General features: G+C 37.5%; 1 protein-coding gene across 1 annotated transcript in view; it reads right to left on the minus strand.

Annotated features, from left to right (window-relative positions):
* Nucleotides 1-15,425, minus strand: part of MAN1A2 (mannosidase alpha class 1A member 2) — a 196,872-nt gene that overhangs the window by 110,471 nt on the left and 70,976 nt on the right. Inside the window, exons 4-5 of the mRNA XM_002715724.6 lie at nt 9,071-9,189; nt 2,029-2,109 (exon numbers count right to left, since the gene is read on the minus strand). Coding sequence (XP_002715770.3) covers nt 2,029-2,109; nt 9,071-9,189 — 200 coding nt within the window. The remainder of the gene's footprint in view (nt 1-2,028; nt 2,110-9,070; nt 9,190-15,425) is intronic.

The raw sequence follows: 15,425 nt of genomic DNA on the forward strand, positions 1-15,425 counted from the left end.
AAGTCAACAACAGGAGTCACTGTGCACTTACTCCTCATGTAGGATCTTTGTCCTTAGTGTGCTGTACATTGAGATTTAATGCTATAACTAGTACTCAAACAGTATTTTTCACTTTATGTTTCTGTGTTGGAGCAAACTGTTGAAATCTTTACTTAATGTATGCTAAACTGATCTTCTGTATATAAAGAGAATTGATCATGAATCTTGATGTGAATGGAAGGGGAGAGGGAGTGGATAAGGGGAGGGTTGCGGGTTGGAGGGACGTTATGGGGAGGAAGCCATTGTAATCCATATTCTGTACTTTGGAAATTTATATTCATTAAATAAAAGTTAAAAAAAAAAACTTTCTTTGGGAAAAATTTAAAAATTTTTATATTTTAAAAGAATTAGTACTTGACAAAAAATACAGCAGGTTAAGAAGCCACAGTCTGCAATGCCAGCATCTCAAATGGGAGCTGGTTCGAGTCCTGGCTACTTCACTTCCAATCCAGCTCCCTACTAATGTGCCTGGGAAGGCAGCAGAGGATGGCCCAAGTGCTTGGGCCCCTGCACCCACTTGGGGGACCTGGATGAGGCTCCTGGCTTCTGCCTAGCCGAGCTCTGGTCAGCTGTGGTCATTTGGGGAGTGAACCAGCAAATGGAAGGTGTCTCTCCTCTCTTTTCCTCCCTCTCTCTCTCTCAAGGAAGCTCTGACTTTCAAATGAATAAAAATCAATCTTTAAATATATATATATGTGTGTGTGTGTGTGTGTGCGCGATTTTATATATATATATATATATAAATGATAATGGTCCCTACACTAAAACAACTGAATAACAGCCCCATGGGTAGGACTTAATTCTGAGAAACAGTGAAGTTCAAACTCTGTAGGCCAGAGTATAAATCACTTTTTTATTATTAAACATGAATTGAAGGGTTTTGACTACGTAAGTTGGAAGCATAACAAAGTTACATAATGTTTTATAGTATAATTACAAATAATTATAGTATAATTATGAATGAAATAATATATATTTTGTATAATATTATATGCTAAATATTAATATATCCATACATACTTTTTCTAAAAAAAAGTAGTGCATGGTTATCTCATTCTATACACATGAGCACACAAAGACCAATTAAACACCTAAATATGAACATATAAAATCATAAAAATCCTGGAGAGGTGAGGATTTTACTAGGTAATAACACACATATAGAGAAAAGTTAAAGACCAAAATCTAGAAATTATAACAGTGGAAAAAGATTCTAAAACCAACTATTCCAAAAGCAAATGCACAAGAAAAAAACTAAGGAAAACATAGAAACACACCTTTACAACATAACAAAAGATGAATTTTCTTAAATTTACAAAGAGCTCTTACAAATCATTTACACCAATAGACCAATTTGAAAATATGGGGAAAGTTTACAAACACAATAACATTTTTTTTCAGTTTTCTTTCTCGCACTCTACAAACTCACCCTTCAGCCTATCTGACTAGTAAAAAGAAATTCTCACTCCCACTTTCCTATTGCCCTATGATTCAAGTGTACCCATGTGTATTATATCAAGATTTCTGGAAAGGCAAATTCAGAGTTGTATTTTTTAAGAAATTACTATTTATAGCAATAAATTGCAGCATTGTTTCCAAACAGGATGTTCTAACAACTAATTTTTGGTCTAGTAATTCCTGATTCATTTCTTAATTTTGGTGTTATTAGTTTCTTTTCCCCTTTTGTGTGGACCGTGCAATTAACTGAAATAGCAAAATCCTGGAGAACTCTTGCAAAGGAGATGGGATAAATATACAGCTAGCATCTGTAATGGACTTATGTTTTATCGAGATTCTCAAAATGAAAAAATTCTTATCCCCAGAAATAATTTTACCTGAAGCATCAGTTCTTTTCAGTGTTTAGAGATTAACTCAATATTACTCAATTGAGAAAAACAATATGCCACTAGAGAAGTCTTTCATTGTCTTAAATTCCATTCATAACCCTTGCCCCCCAAAGCAAGCAATGCGTTACTTGATTTTGCTCACCTCTTCTCCAGAAAGGTAATATGCAGAAAGTAAGCCTCCAATAAATCGAATGTTGACTTCAAACACAGACACCTCTGAATTCTGTAAAAACATATCAGACATAATCACATATACAAAAAGCTTTATAGTCTTCCACATGTTTTCAACATTTCAGATGTTTCCCACACTCTGTGGACAATGTTGCTCCACTTTCTGCATCTTCATTTCTCATGCTCCTGCAAAATCTCATCTTCCACTTTTTGTTACTGAATGTCTTCTATTGCTGTCACCACAGCTTCCTAACTGCCAAAACCAACAGGCTCTTTTTGTATATCTACATAGTACTGTGAGATAATCAAGATATTTAACACTGTTCACTAATGTCCCTGTCTCCTTTACTTTCTGAATGCTGGATCTTGAATTTTAGAAAAGTACTTTCTATGAATCCCTTTCCTTCTGTTTTAATCACTACAGTGTAATTTTTAACTCTATTTATTGTCATGAATTTTAAATATTTTTTCTAGTATATATGATAACAATGTTAAAGGACACATCAAAATATGATGGAATTACATATTATTCAAATAATTACACGGAAAAAAACTGGCTCCTAGGTAGGAACTTAATTTGGATACTCATATCAAAAAATATATATCAAAGTGAGCTGCAAATGATGTAACATAAATGTAAACAAAAAACTAAATAGAAGAAAATGTAGTAACACATAAAATTTCTTCAGGAAGTTACATGTAAAAATCAGCAGTTTTGATTACAAATTGATGATAGATTTTAAATTTCCCTAAAATGCAAATTAGCATATGGAAAACCTCATGTACAAAATTGAAAAGCAAACAAAAAAGGAAATTTGGCCCAAACACAGCAATATTAATAATCTTGCCATATAGAGTCTGTATGTTAGCATTAAGATATGGACATAAATACTGTCCAAAAAATTCTACTACATGAAAAGAAAGTTGCAAAAAATATGACCAAATAATTCACAAACTGACTACTATAAAATAACATTCATCCTTAATTTTTATAAAAAATTAAAAGTAATAATGTATTCCTCTGAAGTTTATCCAACATGCACAAGCAGAACATAACATTTATAAACACAAATATATTTCTCCAATATAAAGCTTTCACAATGTAATTCTTTGATAACATGTCCACTACCCTATCCCTGAAAGCAAAGTGCTGTGTTACCTCATATATTCTAAACATATAGCATATTGCAGGGCACATAGTAGACAATCATTAAACATATAGGGAGGGAGAGTCTCCATCAGCTAGATCGTAAACAAAATCTCCTACCCCGTATTTCTGCTTTCATTCAGGAGCCGTTTAAATTCTACATGGTTTAGATAATTATTCTGCAATTACTTACAATGGTTTCCAGTTAACAATCAGGGTATACCACCTATCAGACTCAACATGCTCAGATCCCCTACAACCTCTTTGACATCTCTTAGTAATATCCCTTGGACTTACTTCACTGTACAGGTCTACTTGCAGTTCTCAGAACTGCCAAACTCAAGTCTCCAGTGTCAAGTTTTTCCACGTGTTTCATCCTATATTTGGATGTCTTCCTTTCATACTGCTGAATGAATCATTTACTCCATTTCTCTGAACCAATGTCACCTTGACCACCCAATACTAACAAGTACTCATCCATCACTAACCCTTTACCTTGCATTATCTCTCCAGTTAACATATATCATTATCTTATTAATACACAATTATTTGTAAGACACATTATCTTTCCCCAACAGAAAAAGAGAAGCTATGAGAAGAGGGAAGAAGAAAGAAATTGAGTAGAAGCACACTTGAAAGGAGTAATGACTGAGAATATCCTAAAATTGATGAAAACATAAATCCTCAGACTGAGGAAGCAGTAAGTCTTTTAAATTGTAATTCACACCTAAACACATGCTAATGGAATTATAGAACACAATGAAAAACAAAATATTTAAACAAAGGAAAACAAACATGATCTTTTAAAAATCAGACTGATATAGCACACTTTTCAATGGTATAACATAAGCAGAAAACATAACAGAACTGTATTTTTAAAAATAATCAGCAGGAGCAGGAATTGTAACATAGCAGATTAAGCCACTGCCTACAATGCTGGCAAAAGACATGGACCCTAGTTCAAGTCCTGGCTGCTGCATTTCCCACCTAGCTCCCTTCTAATGTGCTTGGGAAAACAACAGAAGATGGTCTAAGTTCTTGGGCCCCTGCCACGCGCATGGAAGACCTGGAAGATGGTGGCTCTTGGCTTCAGCGTGGCCCAGCCCTAGCTGTTGCAGGCAGGCATTTGGGGAGTGAACCAGTGGATGGAAGCTCGCTCGCTCACTCTCTCTCTCTCTCTCTTTGTAACTCTGCCTTTCAAAAAAATAAGTAAATCTTTTTTTTAAGAAACATTTTTTTTTTGACAGGAAGAGTGGACAGTGAGAGAGAGAGAGAGAAAGGTCTTCCTTTTCCGTTGGTTCACCTTCCAGTGGCCGCTGCGGCCGGCGCACCGCGCTGATCTGAAGCCCAGAGCCAGGTGCTTCTCCTGGTCTTCCATGTGGGTGCAGGGCCCAAGGACTTGGGCCATCCTCCAATGCACTCCCGGGCCACAGCAGAGAGCTGGACTGGAAGAGGAGCAACCGGGACAGAAGCCGGCGCCCCAACCAGTACTAGAACCTGGGGAGCTGGTGCCGCAGGCAGAGGATTAGCCTATTGAGCCATGGCGCCAGCCAATAAGTAAATCTTTTAAAGTAAATAAAAAATAATCATCAACCTCAAACTCTATTCTCAAGCTGCTATCTATTAAGAGAGAGCTTTATATGGGGCCGGCGCCTTGGCTCACTTGGTTAATCCTCTGGCTGCAGCGCCAGCATCCCATATGGGCACCGGGTTCTAGTCCCAGTTGCTCCTCTTCCAGTCCAGCTCTCTGCTGTGGCCCGGGAGGGCAGTGGAGGATGGTCCAAGTGCTTGGGCCCCTGCACCCGCATGGGAGACCAGGAGGAAGTACCTGCCTCCTGGCTTCAGATCGGCACAGTGTTGGCCGTGGCAGCCATTTTGGGGGTGAACCAACGGAAGGAAGACCTTTCTCTCAGTCTCTCTCTCACTGTCTATAGCTCTACCTATCAAAAAAAATAAAAAAATAAAAGAGAGAGAGAGAGAGAGAGAGCGCGCGCTTTATATCCACATCTATATGGCTTCCCGTAGGAGTCTTCTCAGAAATGTCACCTTAATGTGGAATCTTTCAACAGCTATCCAGTATAAAATAGCAATACCCCACCACTACTTACTCCAATTCTATTTACTCTTCTTATTATTCTCCAAAGCATTTATCACGATCTGACATACCACATAGAACATGAACAACTGTATATTGTTTTCTCCTGACACTAGAGTACAAACTCAAGAAACAGGTAAGATCCTATATTGTTCACAGAATCTAGAAGTATATGTTGCAAAGAAAGCTCTCAATTATTTATGTATTCATTACTTAATATGGAAATCTGAATTATAAGTTAGGACCAACCAAACAATAATTACATATAAGAGAGAGATAAACTAAGTTAAATTATCTAAGATTCCTATGCTCTTCAGAAGGAAGATAAAAGTTTATTAAAACGTCCTAAGTATACATATTAAAGCTTTAAGAGTAACCTCAAAATGCATGGAAAAGGAAAGTATAAATGTCAAACTAATAAGATAAAAGAGAGATACTGAGTAATTTAATTCAAAATATGGAAAGGAAAACAAAATAAAGACAAATTAAAGGTATAATATCATTTTGCTCTTAAATCTGAATACATGAAATTTATTCCTTTTATATAAATAAAAGAGAAAAAAGTACAATGGTATAACATTGGTAGCAAAACAAAGATGGAAGACATCTTTAAGTCATCTTTATGTTATCTTTAAGTCATCATAACAAAAATAAATACTTCAAGCTTAAGAGTTAAACAAAGACTAGATAAAAATAACAAAATTCAAATACATATCATATGCAAAATATATGGCTAAAACACAATGACACGAAGTTTGAAAGGGATGCAAAATGTGCTGATAAACAATTTTCTTTCAGAGTCCAATCCATTCTTTTGTAGTCAGAACTTAATTCTTTTCACTTCTAATTTCTGACAGTGTCACATCAGCAACAGTTCTTCATTATGACAGTGGCAGCTGTTTCCAGGCACAGTTCTTCCATTACACATACAATCTCCAAACCTGCCTCCCTGTAGTACCCCTCCTTAGAAGTCTGAATCCTAGCTCTAAGACAGCCCTTCTTGGAACTCTTAGGGTACCAGCAACACCTGAGTAGCACTGAGAACTAGTGTTTTGGAGCTGAAGCTACTTAATTTTAATGATCTCAATTTCTTCCCATTGTTCTCATAGCACCATAGATCAGATCATAGCTGTTTCCTGTAGTTACTAACTCTGGTGATAACATAATGCTCTTTTCTTGCCTTTTTGGATTCTCAATTCTTGGTAACAATTCTACACATTAAGTCTTCTAGTTAAAATAAATGGTATAGTATTAGTCCTTGATTGAGCCCTGACTGGTATAATGATATGAAGAATTACTAGCCCTAATAAACCTGCTATGTTAACGAATGGCACTATTTGAGACTGTACAGATGCAAATTGTCTCCAAATTATCAGCAAATTAAGTGTAATCTTCATCAAAATTTCAACAACTTTCCAGAACTTGGAAGAACAAATAATTAAGTTATCTTCTTTGTAAAATAAGATCAGATATCAAGATTCAGAGACAGATATCAAGATTTCTAACAGAAGTATTATAATTAAGACAGTTTAGTATTGATGTATGGATAAAGAAAAAGCCAATAGAAAAGAATAAACTAATATGACTAATATATGATTAATGTGACATACATAAATAGTTGGGAAATAAATGGTGATATGATCAATTCATGGTTCACTATTTCACCCTAAATACAAAAATCAATTTTATATGGGTTAAAGACCAGGTACAAAAGCAAAGTGTTTAAATGTCTAGAATAAAATATAAGAATTTTGTACCTTCATGATGTTGACATAGGGGACTTCATAAACAAGATACAAAAAATCACAATCTCTAAGCTGCATAGTTATACAGAAAAAAAAAAATTGTTCCTCAGCTTCCTTGTACAGCAGTTAGGTGGGACCATGTGAAAACAGTATACCCAATAGCAAAAATGGGGTGAACAACTACTGAGGAGTGTTCTTACAGAGCAATTGTGTGTCCTTCTTTAAACTGAAAAGAAGGTAAGATACCTAGATCTTTAGGAATCATCTTGTAACATGAGGTCAAAGCTATATGCTAAAGCTGACACAAACAAGACAAAGGATCCTAGACTCTTCATGGTAAGGAAACTACCAAACAAACCCATGAATTCTTATCTTATTCATGATTTACATGAAAGAGAAATAAACAAGTCTTTCATTTATTTTATATTAGATTTTATGCCACTCACGGCCAAACCTAAACTGAATTGGTAACAAAAACTGTTGAGATATGTCAATAGATGTGTCTGGCTTTCAAAATGCTAGCCTATAAGAAATAGTTTTCACCTAGGTAGCACCAAGAAAGGCATCAGAGGAGAAATAAACTATGATTCAAATCACAATTTAAATCTGCTAGAAAGAAAAGCACATAGTGGAGTGGAGGATACTGCAGTTGCAGTGAATAACAAGTACAAATATCATGAAAGATGATATGTATATGACAAAAATCTCCATGCATCTTTTAAGTGACGATTGATAGCAATAAAAATGATTGCTGCCATTTACTGAACACTTAATAAGTACCATATTACTTCAATCCTCACACTATTTCAAGGGGATAACAATTTCACCAAAGATTTAGAAAGAATGAGGAACTTTCCCAAGTCATACAGCTAGAATTTAGCTGCCCTGGGCTTCAAATCTACTAAGAAATGCTATGCAATAACTACGCCAAAGTGCTAGAAGTCTGTATGTACATAGGCTTATTTGAAGACTTATCAAAGTTATGCCAAATCATTAAATCTTTAACACACACACACACACAGAATTCATAAGGCAGTTTAAGTTTTCCTGATATTTCTAGTCCATTTTTTTTTTTATCTCCTTTACCTCAGATGATAAAGGCAATAAAAGTAGAGCAGACATTTAAGATTCAGTTAAGATGCCCAACACATCACATCAGAGTACCCGGGACTGATGCCTGGCTGTAGTTCCTGACTATAGCTTCCTGCTAATGCAGACCCTGGGAAGCTGAAGCAATGGCTTAAGTAACCAAGTTCCTGACACCTATGTAGATGTAGATTGAGATTCTGGTTCCTTATTCCCAGGTTCAGCTCAGCTCAGCCGTAATTGTTGCAAGCATTTTTGGTGAGTTAACCAGTAAGCGGGAGCTTGTTCTCTCACTCACCCTTAACCCCATCCCTCAAAATAAAAATGTGGCAAAGACTGTTTATTTCATCCTGCCCTATTTCCAAAAAAAATAAAAGGGGGGGGGGGGCAAGAAGAGTAAATGGAGATTAGTCAGAAAAGATTATATTTTACATAAAAAATGAAAAAAAAGTCCCAAAAGAGGAAAGAGGACTTAGAATTATTTTAATAGCTATTATAATGCACAAAACTCCTAAGGTTAGCATCTTAGGCTATTCAAGCTGCTATAAGAAAATACCACAAACCATGTGGCTTAGAAACAACATATCTATTTTTCACAGTTCTGGAGGATAGAAAGTCCAAGATCAAAACACCAACAGATTCAGTGTCTATAAAGGGACCACTTTCTATTTCACAGATGGAAGTTTCTCAGTGTAACCTCACAGGGTAGAAAGGGTAAGGCAGTTATCCAGGGCCTAATTTATAGAGCACTAATCCCATTCATGAGGGAGGGTTCTAAGCATACAACCCAATCACCTGCCAGAAACCCACCTCCTAATACCACCCCATTAGTGATTAGGTTGAACATATGAATTTAGGGAGGAAACAAACATTCAGACCTCAGCACATAGAAATTGTGTCCTGTTATAGTCAATATAGAGATTATTAATCATTTACTTACCACACTGAAGTCAAGGTTATTTTCAATCCAGTTTTGCCCATCCCGGAATTCATCATGAAGTCCCATGATATAAAGGGTATCCAAAGCATCTACTATAGTAGCACCCATTTGTGAACTTCCTGTAAGAGGACAAAAAAAGTCATCACAAAAATTTCTTTCACATAAGGTCTCTTTCATATTTAAATTAAAGTAAAAAAATAAGGATCAAAATGAATACTCAATACTTTTCTCTTTTTCATCAGGAAAATACAAAAGCATTTCAAAAAATTAATGGAAAAATGAAGTTAAAAGTGTTTACTTTGGTGCAAAAAATCTGAAATCCATGCTTAGCTTGCTCAGAATATGCATTTCTCACATGTTATTTTTGCACCAAAAAATCTTTTTGTGCCAAAATAAAACAACCTTTTAATTTCATCCCAATGCTATTTTCCATGAACTTTTTGAAGCATACTCATACACACAGCTTAATGTATTTTACTAAAGATGGCAGAGTACTAACTATTAGGAAGTCGAAGAAACCAGAAGTTTAATTCTCCTTAACTTTCCGCCTGGTCAAATCATCAGATATTTATATATGTAATTGAGATGAGGAGGAAAAAAGAGAATTTATTCAAGAAAAAAGAACAATTGCTAAAGATGATGAACTGAGTTGTAAGACAACCATGCCCTTCTGGTTCAAATTCATAAAAGGGCAGAAAACATACTAAAAACTAATAATAAATGTACAACAAGGCTAAATAACCAGAAATTACAATAATCCTTAATAATCAAAAAAGGTAAATCATAAAACAAAATGTGAACAGAGAAATCAAAATAGTATCTACCCGTCTTCAACAAAGAGATAATCCCAATCTTAAAAAAAAAAAAAAATGTTCCAGGGAAGGAATAAAGAAAGGAGAAATAATTCAACGAAATCAGTCTGATACCAAAACTAGATACTGAAAACACAAGACAAGAAAACAGGCCAATCTTACTTGAGTGTATGCCTGCAAAAAAAGCCCTAATAAAATACTAGCTAAAAAAAATCTGGGAGCAGATTGGTTCTCCCCAACCACAGAAATGCAATTATTATTTCTTTCCTCTAAGAACAAAAATCATGCACATAGTTTACTGTTTATATTAACACCACATTGTCTTCAACAACATGAGTTTCTTTTAGGAGACTATTGCCCAGAAAGATAAAAGATGAAAAAAAAAAAAAAAAAAGACAGCCAGGTTCATTCCAGGAACTTCCTAAAAGACCTATCAACTTTTCAACAAAAACTATCAATCAAATGACAGCTTGCATCCCAAAACTCAGAACACCTTGCACACAAATCCTCCCCTTATGGAAACTGTAATATCATGATCCTTACTTAAACATAACTGAGTACTGCCTAAACTGGAAGATCCTTCCTAAAACATACTTAAATCACAGTGTCTCAACTTCATTCTTCCCCTCTCATTGAGACAGTGATCTCCTTACTAAGGTAATCAACAGGAGACACTGTTGTGTCCTAGAAGGTTAAACCTCCACCTGCAGTGCCAGCATCCCATAAGGTCACTGCTTCAAGTCTTGGCTGCTCTACCTCTGCTCCAGCTCCCTGCTAATGCACATGGGAAAGAATGAAAAGATGTCTGAAGTACTTGGGCCCTTGAACCTCCGTGGGAAACCTGGAAGAAGTTCCTGGCTCCCGGCTTCAGTCTGGCCCAGCCCCAGGTGTTGTAGATATTTAGGGAGTGAACCAGCAGATGGAAGATCCCTCACCCTCACTCTCTCTCTCTCTCTCTCTCTCTCTTACTCTCTCACTCTCACCTCTCTGTATCTCTATCTTACAAATAAATAAATAAATCTTTTAAAAAATAAGGTAATCAATAACAGCTTTGCTTATCAACAGGTTTTCTTAGCAACATTTTAGGAACTACTTTTCAAGCAGCTCACATTTTCTACTAGCTAGTCTTTCTTTTTTCACTCTTCTTTTAATTGGGTAAAACCCATTTTTTTCTGATGCTTTAAAGCTATACACATTTGTCCTTCTGATAGTTGTCCTTAAATGCTATTCTTTCTCCTGCTTATCTGCTCCTACTAATTTCTTCGACTTACCAATAAGTCTATTTTCCTGCTAACAAGTGCTCCCACACACTAAATTCACTACTTGGTTCCCTTCATGTTAGATCATTAGTACTGGGTCATTACAAACTTTCCTTCTACTTTTCTTACTCCTCAGCTTTGATCATTATAAAAACTTTATCAAACCTTTTAATCACTTATACATCCCTATCTCTTGTATAACTGCTTCATATTTGAGTATTGCATCCAAAACATTTATCACATAATTCACAAGATTTTTGCAGACGGTTATGTTTCTCAGCTTTCTCATTATTTATCTAGTCTTGTAGAAGCATCTCACTCAAAAGTACTGACCACTCTGGAATGGAAAACGGCCTGACCCATCTATTCTGCATCAGTCCTGAATAATTACACACAGAGAGGTTTGTGCCATGGGCTAAAGATAGCTCAGGGAGAGAACAGCACAACTGAAATTATTGGTTAACATTATGATTATTTACCAAGACAGCTAAAGTTTTCAACTGGATTAAATGAAAATGCCTAAAACTACCCATAGGTCAAAGAAGCAGTGAAACATGACATTGCAGAATTTATAAAACATGAATAAAGAAGTTTATTATGAGAACATGGAAATCACCTAAAGCAGTTCTCAGAGGAAAAACTTTTATCATTAAAAATTTGTTCCTACTTTAATAAGGACAAATGCAAATAACTGAATTCAATATTCTACTAAAGAAAAAGGATAAACTTCAGCAAAAATGTAGGAGAATTAGAAAAACTAAAGGCAGAAACTAATTAAAAATGAAGGAAACTGTAAAATATGGACAGCCATAAGAAAAGAACTATACAATGAATCTATTACCTAATTTTTTAACACTAGACAAGAGAATATTAAAGAACACAAAAGTAAAATTACAACAACAGATAAAGAGGAAATTAAGAAAATTATGAAGGCCTATTTTGTATCTCCATATTACATTTCAAAAGTAGTGGAACTGAAAATCTTTCCAGGAAAACAGATAATTTAAGATTTTTAAAAAATGGGGCCGGCGCCGTGGCTCAACAGGCTAATCCTCCACCTTGCGGCGCCGGCACACCGGGTTCTAGTCCCGGTCAGGGCGCCGGATTCTGTCCCGGTTGCCCCTCTTCCAGGCCAGCTCTCTGCTATGGCCAGGGAGTGCAGTGGAGGATGGCCCAGGTGCTTGGGCCCTGCACCCCATGGGAGACCAGGAAAAGCACCTGGATCCTGGCTCCTGCCATCGGATCAGCGCGGTGCGCCGGCTGCAGCGGCGGCCATTGGAGGGTGAACCAACGGCAAAGGAAGACCTTTCTCTCTCTGTCTCTCTCTCTCACTGTCCACTCTGCCTGTCAAAAAAAAAATAAATAAATAAATAAAAATAAAAAAATGTTTATTTAGGGGTTGGTGCTGTGACATAGTGGGTAAAGACACCACCCCACACGGGCACCACTTCGGGTCCCAGTTGCTCCACTTCCCATCCAGCTCTCTACTATGGCTTGGGAAAGCAGTAGAAGATGGCCCAAGTCCTTGGGCCCCTGCATCGCGTGGGAGACTCAGAAGACGCTCCTGGCTCCTCACTTTGGATTGACACAGCTCTGCCCATTGTGGCCATCTGGGGAGGGAATGAACCAGTAGATGAAAGACTCTCTCTCTCTCTCTCTCTCTCTGCTTCTGCCTTTCAAATAAATAAGATCTTTAAAAAAATTTTTTAAATATTTATTTACTTATTTTCATCTACTTGAAAGCTAGAGTGGAAAAAAAAGGGGGGGGCAGAAAAACCTTTCATCCACTCCCCAAATGCCTGCAACACCCTAGGGGGTGGGCGAGGTGGATGGCAGGAGCCCAAGCCCTTCAGCCATCATCTGCTTCCTCTCAGAATGCATTAGCAGGAACTAGATGGGAAGCAGAGTCGTTGGAACTCAAACAGGCAACCTAATAGGTGATGCTGGAGTCCCAAATAGCAGCTCAACCCATTGCAGCACCATAATGCCTGCCCCAAAATGTGTATTATCTAGATTTATGAAAGGAGAAACAGAATCTAAGCAAACAAACAAAAAACCAATTAACAGAGAAAACTGAAAAGTTCCCAAAAAGTTACCCACTACAAAAGCACCACATTCTGGAAGCATCACAGAACAAATTCTACTTTAAGGATAAACAATTTTCTACATAAACTTTTACAGAATATAGAAAAAAAAACTTAAAATTTGATTTATAATAGCATTGATGAAAAAAAATCTTACTAAGGAAAATAAAACTACTATGTGACTTCATTTATGTGCATCCTGAACATAATTACAGGTGCAATTACTGAGCTACACATATATTAAGTTCATGTTTAACTTTGTAAGAAGCTGACAAACTGCTTTCCAAAGTGTAACATTCTATGCTCCATGCAGCTATGTGTGAATGCTCTAGTTGTCCTAGCATCCTTGTCAATATCTGGTATTGCTGGTCTTTCAAATATTAACGGGAGTATAGAGATACTGCATTGTGGTTTATCCTTTTTTTTAAAGATTTATTTATTTATTTGAAAGGTGGAGTTATAGAGAGGCAGAGGCAGAGAGAGAGAGAGAGAGAGTCTTCCATCCGCTCGTTCACTCCCCAAATGGCTGCAACGGGTAGAGCTGGGCCGATCCAAAGCCAGGATCCAAGAGCTTCTTCCAGGTCTCCCACTTGGGTGCAGGGTCCAAGCACTTGGGTTGTCCTCCACTGCCTTCCCAGGCCATAGCAGAGAGATGGATCAGAAGCGGAGCAGCCAGGACTCGAACTAGCATCCATATGGGGTGCCAGCACTGCAGGCGGCAGCTTTACCCACTATGTCCCAGCAGAGGCTGTCGCTCCCCCTCTTCGTGGAGGAACGACACTAAACCCTGCCTAGGCTTCATATCCGAGTCACGGCACCATTATGTCGCTCCCCCTCTTCGTGGAGGAACGACACAGGACCCTGCGCTGTTCTTTCGTCTGCTCGGCCCTCCCCGGGTTTGCTGCTGGTTCTTCCCGGGTTGGCTACTATCCCTTCCACCTCCGTGGAAGGGCAGTTCCCCCTGGCCACATTCCCCACTTCCGCAGGGGAGCGGCACACCGCCGGCCGGCTCTCTCGGGGGCTGCACAGGTTCCCTTAGATGTTCCCCATAGATGTTCCTGGTGAATGCCATCTCTCTCCTCCTTTATAGTCCTCCTCCGCCAATCCTAACTCGGCTGCCCACACGCCGAGTACGCTGCTCTCCTCCAATCAGGAGCAAGTCCTACAGTTTATTAGCTGAACTGGAGGCAGCTGTGTAGAAGCTGTTTACTTCTCTCCCAGCGCCATATTGTGGGAGAGCAGATGCATAGAATAAGTCTTAATTCCAGTAACTCAGTCTAGTCCGGTTTGCTCCCCACAAGAGGCCCCGGTTTATGCTTTATTTATACCTTTCTTGATTGCTGATGTACTTACCAGTTTGTTCGTATACTTTCATTAGCGGGGAATCCTTTATATATGCTGGACACATAAGTATTATGTATGTACTACAAACATTTTCTCCAAGTCAGTGGTTGTCTTAATTTTCTTAATATCTTATGGAGAACAGAAATTTTAATTTTTTAAAAGATTTTATTTATTTTATTTGAGAGTTAGAATTACAGACAATGAGAGGGAGAGACATACAGAGAAAGGTCTTCCTTCCATTGGTTCACTCCCCAAATGGCCAAAAGAATGCAACAACATATCAGAAAAATCATCCACCCAGACCAAGTGGGATTTATCCCTGGTATGCAGGGATGGTTCAATGTGCGCAAATCAAACAATGTGATACACCACATTAACAAACTGCAGAGAAAGATTCAATAAAATACAACACCCTTTCATGATGAAAACTGTAAGCAAATTGGGTATAGAAGGAACATTCCTCAATTCAAAGCAATTTATGAAAAACCCATGGCCAGCATCCTATTGAATGGGGAAAAGTTAGAAACATTTCCACTGAGATCTGGTACCAGACAGGGATGCCCACTCTCACCACTGTTATTCAACATAGTTCTGGAAGTTTTAGCCAGAGCCATTAGGCAAGAAAAAGAAATTAAAGGGATACAAATTGGGAAGGAAGAAGTCAAACTACCCCTCTTTGCAGATAATATTATTCTTTATTTAGGGGATCCAAAGAACTCTAAGAGACTATGAGAACTCATAGAAGAGTTTGGCAAAGTAGCAGGATATAAAATCAATGCACAAAAATCAACAGCCTTTGTATACACAGACAATGCCACGGCTGAAAAACAACTACTAAGATCAATCCCATTCACGA

Source organism: Oryctolagus cuniculus, chromosome 7 (genome assembly GCF_051225735.1).
Source record: "Oryctolagus cuniculus isolate XC-2025 breed Fujian yellow rabbit chromosome 7, ASM5122573v1, whole genome shotgun sequence".
Lineage (NCBI taxonomy): Eukaryota > Metazoa > Chordata > Mammalia > Lagomorpha > Leporidae > Oryctolagus > Oryctolagus cuniculus.